This window comes from Triticum urartu, chromosome 7A (assembly GCF_056163025.1).
Source record: "Triticum urartu cultivar PI428250 chromosome 7A, HENAU_Tu73, whole genome shotgun sequence".
Classification (NCBI taxonomy): Eukaryota; Viridiplantae; Streptophyta; class Magnoliopsida; order Poales; family Poaceae; genus Triticum; species Triticum urartu.
In genome coordinates this window covers 401,712,880-401,718,005 of record NC_141879.1, presented here as the reverse complement: position 1 = coordinate 401,718,005, position 5,126 = coordinate 401,712,880, and the positions used below count along the sequence as shown (strand labels likewise).

The following is a 5,126-nucleotide window of genomic DNA, read 5'->3' as shown; positions in this document are numbered from 1 at the left end:
TCTAAACAAAACCCAAAGTCTAAACGACGCCCTAAGGGCTATATATATGGAGGAAGAGGGGGGAATTTTGTGGCCCTTGGAGGAGGGGTCCGAAACCAACCCTAACTCTTGTTTCCCCACACATACGACTCTAAAAACAACCTATACTTAAGTATTTCGAAAATACATGGGCCTGGCCCAATAATAAGGTGATGCAGCACCTAAAATAGCCTCTGGACGAAACTTATGAAGTGGCATCTTGTATATTTCGTCCAAGGCTTCATGCACTCCTTATGGTGGCTTCAAAGTCCTGAAATCATCACTTGTAACTCCGTTCTTGATTCCCTTGCGCATGCCATCATCTCCGTGCTTGATCTTACTCCAAGGTTCATCTTTCTTGTCCAAGCTAGGCCCTTAATTTTTAAGCAAAACAAATGTATCCAATTTAGGCAGCATCATATTCTCATGAACATTAGAATCATTACCAAGAAACGAAAGTACTTGATAATTCAATTGGCGTGCGCGAGCTCTAGTAATTGGTCCAGTATGTATAGCAGCAGGGGCTGTGGGTGTAACAATGGTATTGATGTACTCATCAATACAACAATTGTGGGTTACTCTATAAAAAATCGCTGACATCCTCGAAATACTTCTTGTTCTATATTTGTGATCCATAAACCTTCACAATGAAAATGTTTCTATATTCAAAATAAAAAATGGTGGTACACTTTAGCTGCCGACAGACTCGCTACCTATTGTCAATGAATGATTGTGATTGGTCTTGCTTACAAACAACCTACACATCACATCAAAGACCCATGTTAAGTGGCAGCAATCAAAGTTTATGGAGGACTAACTTGGTCTTATCTAAGGTGACAGGTCTACTTGATGCGGAGCATCCCTCGACCATCCCGACGGACGTTACGTCACCACCGCAAGCACGAAGAGGCCCAATGACAATAGCTTGCGCACGTGCCATCGAAACCGAGGTTAACTCCTTCCTCTTCGAACTCCATTCGAATTCACACGAGAGTTGGGTCCTACCTCAAATGGAAGTGTTATGCATTCTTAAGTACCAAGGAGATGATCGTGAGAAGGTGACAACGGAGACACCAGCATCTATAGAGCAAGATAAGGAAGAGATGGACAAGAAGAACGAGGAATCAGAGTTCCTGGACACTCCGGGTGCCCGACCGCCGGCTGGGAACCGGCCCTGGCCACCCCGGGCTGCCCGACCAACTCACCCCGGGTGCCCCGCCCCCCCTACAGTTGCGCCCGACCGCCTCAGGTGCCCGGCCATGATGGGCCCGGATGCCCGTCCCCTCCTCGCCTGTGCACTAGTAGGCTGCCCCTGGTGCCCGGCCCTTCGGCCCTGGGTGCCCAACCACCCCACCTGGGAGCCAGCAGCCGCCCCGGGTGCCCGAGCCATCACCCCTGAGTGCCCGGCCCCCTTCAGCGCCAAGGCCCGGCCCCTCTTGGGTGTCTGCCTTTGACCGGTTCGGGTGCCCGGACTCCACCGAATATGCCTACACGCATTTAGGGTTAAAAGAAGCTTGTGCCCCCGTTTTCCTCTAATTTCGTCCCTAGGCTATAAGTACTCCTCACCTAGCTCGTTTTTAGGGTTAGCAAAGTATTGGATAGATATTGAGAGAGCTTTGATCATCTTACCCTCCTCTTGGAGATCAAGGCCCCTCTTGGGAAGAATCCTAGTGGATTATCAAGCTCTCCTCTTGGAGAAGATCATCACCAAGAGCTCACCTCTCTAGGGAGTGGGAAGAACTTTATCCTAGTGCTATTTTCCTTGAATTGTTCATGTATACTTGTGGATCTCATGTATGCTACTCTAGTGGATGTGTGATTTGGGTATGTTTGAGTGGTTTTCCCCTCGTGTTCTTGTGTCTTCATCACTTTCCCCCCTCCAAGTGTGAAAAGATCTTCCCTAGGGTTTCACCCTACAACATCTTGGTATCATGAGCAAGGTTGATTCACATCTTGGAGTCCCTACCCCCAATTGCTAGCTTGATTTTGTTGTTTTTGTCCTAATTCGAATATCCCCACAAAAATAGCCCCAAAATGTTTTCTTGGAATTTGTTGGATCTTGTGAGATTTGGTTGTTTTAGTCCATGGATTTGTTGTTTGGCAAGTGGATCTAGCCCCTACACCTTCACCCCCACCCTTCCCACCACAAATCCATCGATTTTGGCCATTTCCCCAAAATTTCCGCCCAAATCTGAGACCCCCGGGCACCCGCGCCCCGAACCCCCGGGTGCCCGCACCCCCGGGCTGTTTGTCCCTGACCACCCCGGGCACCCGCACCTCTCACCCTCGGGTTCCCGCACCCCCCCGAATCAGCCCACCAACAACTCCGTTTTGGCCATAACTTTCACCTCCCAAGTCCGTTTTTTGTGTTCTTTAGCTCGTTTTGTAGCTCTTCATATATCCCATCCACATATACCATTACCATCACCTTTTGCCTCCATAATAAATTTCACCATAAAAACACCCACCTTCCGCATTTGACCAATTTTGAGTTGTGGTTTTCCGTTTCCTAAGGTGTTTTGGCTACATGGGAATGGTTGACATCGATGACACCGCTCTTCATCATCGCAGCGACCTTGATATCGACAATGAGCACTTCACCCTCATACCAACCGTAATAAGGACGATAACTTCGACGACACATAGTACATTTCCTTGCCATTGCTTTGATAACCCCAGCCATTTTGCGTCCTTACCTATTGAGACTAGCGAGTTGAGAATTACCGGGCCACGCTCTTCGTGCACCTTAGTGATATGCTTACTCCGCATAGCTACATTTAGTGTGCAAATCATCTTGCTATCATCTTTGTGCCATAAGTCTCTTCCGTGCATATCTTACATACTTTTCTCATATCATACTTGGCTCGAGCATCAAGCATAGTGAAAAAAAGAAAGCGTTTCAGCAAAATAGGAGAAACGAAGAGCTTGTAAGCAATAACATCGAGCCATTTTGCATTGCTACATCATGTTGGTCACTACATACTTAATATATTTGGGATTGAAGACGACACATTTTTCTCATAGGTTGGTGCACAAGCGTATCTAGCCCGTTTGAGCAATCGAGCTAGCGTCTCTCTTGCATCCGTACAACAAGAGCATTTCCCGTGGTCACACTTCCTGAGCTCACTCCTTGGTTGTGCGGATCCCATCTATCAGTCGTGTGTGTGTTCCTAGTGATATTCTTGGGTTTGATCTATTTGCTTTACTTGCAATTTTGTGAACCCTCTCAACCTTATCGATATCTTGACTAACATTTGCTTGAAATTTTGTGCCACTCATCCTAACCAAGATCCTCCATAAGCTTTACTTGTGTAGGTGTGAGAAACAAACCCGGTACCAATTCTACTATTATAGCATTACATTGAGTGACACTCGATACATCCACAATCTTTGGAAAAGGTAACTTGGTATTGTTCTCTCATTTTCCTACTCACCTCCACTTGGTTATGATGGATAGGCCAACTAGTTCGGTGAACCCACTCTTCGAGGGTCAAGATGATGAACGCGACTACGTCACCAAGAACCACTTCTTCGTCGCCCAACGAGCTCTCCATCAAGAAAGTGAAGCTTTGGGTGATTGCATTGAGAAACTCACCACCGACCTTCGTGAATCAGAAGCAAGGAAGCATGACTACCTAGACGCCAAGCTCGCCAAACAAATGGAAGAATTCGACACCATGATTGTGAGCCGCGCGTCTTCCTCAACTTCTTCACCAAGACGGCGTCGCCACTCGTCGGCATACTCTTCTTCCGATGTGAGTCCTCCTCGAGCTCCATTTCCTTGCCGGGACTACACTCAAGATCGCCAAGCTCAAGAAAATCCATTCCGTGGCAATGGATTGCAAGACCGACTACGAGCACGTGAAACAGCGAGACGCCAAGCACAAGATGCTAAGGACCAAGAGAAACCTTCACAAGTGCAATGTCAAGAACCTCAATACGGTGATGCAATCCGACAAGCACAAGAGCGCCGTGAAGCACAAGCACTTGAATCGCAAAACGCACTCCACAAGGCCACTAGAGCCGTTGATGAGCGCAACCGCCAAGTGCGTGAACAAGAAGAAGCATTCCGTCAAGCACGACAAGAAGAAGCCGCCCGACGTGAAGAGCAACAAGAAAGGCGAAACCAAGCGCATATGCCTCATCCTCCTCCATGACAAGAGCGACACCAAGTGGAACGAGTGCTTGAAGACCCTCCTCCATGCCAAGAGCGACATCAAGAGGAATGAGCATTTGAGGACCTTCCTCCACGGCAAGAGCGACATCAAAACCACCACTATGATGAAGAACTCCACTATGACAAGCTCAAGTTCACCATGCCCAAGTTCTCCGAAAGCAATGAACCCGAAGAATATCTCTCATGGGCATTGAAGGTGGACAAGATATTCCGACTTCACAACTATGATGAGTAAAAGAATATTGCTACCTCTTGAGCACTGCGTTGGTTTTCCCTTGAAGAGGAAAGGGTGATGCAGTAAAGTAGCGTAAGTATTTCCCTCAGTTTTTGAGAACCAAGGTATCAATCCAGTAGGAGATCACGCTCGAGTCCCACGCACCTACACAAACAAATAAGAACCTCGCAACCGACGCGATAAAGGGGTTGTCAATCCCTTCACGGTCACTTACGAGAGTGAGATCTGATAGATATGATAAGATAATATTTTTGGTATTTTTATTATCAAGAGAAATAAAGATGCAACGTAAAATAAATGGCAATAGAAACAACTAAGTGTTGGAAGATTAATATGATGGAAGATAGACCCAGGGGCCATAGGTTTCACTAGTGGCTTCTCTCAAGAGCATAAGTATTACGGTGGGTAAACTAATTAATGTTGAGCAATTGATAGAATTGAGCATAGTTATGAGAATATCTAGGTATGATCATGTATATAGGCATCACGTCCGCGACAAGTAGACCGAAACGATTCTGCATCTACTACTATTACTCAACACATCGACCGCTATCCAGCATGCATCTAGAGTATTAAGTTCATAAGAACAGAGTAATGTTTTAAGTAAGATGACATGATGTAGAGGGATAAACTCATGCAATATGATATAAACCCCATCTTTTTATCCTCGATGGCAACAATACAATACGTGTCGTT

At 46.5% G+C, this 5,126-nt stretch overlaps 1 protein-coding gene across 1 annotated transcript; it reads left to right on the top strand.

The window, feature by feature from the left end:
- Window positions 1-3,467: 3,467 nt before the first annotated feature.
- LOC147959748 (uncharacterized) lies at window positions 3,468-4,389 on the top strand. The gene is made up of 2 exons (XM_087532884.1): window positions 3,468-3,701; window positions 3,820-4,389. Exons 1-2 carry the CDS (start codon window positions 3,468-3,470, stop codon window positions 4,387-4,389), a joined length of 804 nt encoding a protein of 267 aa, XP_087389010.1.
- The last annotated feature ends 737 nt before the right edge of the window (window positions 4,390-5,126 follow it).

What these genes read in the sequence shown, in the direction of transcription:
- LOC147959748 (XM_087532884.1), top strand. Translation starts at nt 3,468, where the DNA reads ATGGATAGGCCAACTAGTTCGGTGAACCCACTCTTCGAGGGTCAAGAT. An exon ending in AAGAATTCGACACCATGATT is followed by an intron (nt 3,702 to 3,819) that starts GTGAGCCGCGCG and finishes ACTACACTCAAG; the next exon opens with ATCGCCAAGCTCAAGAAAAT.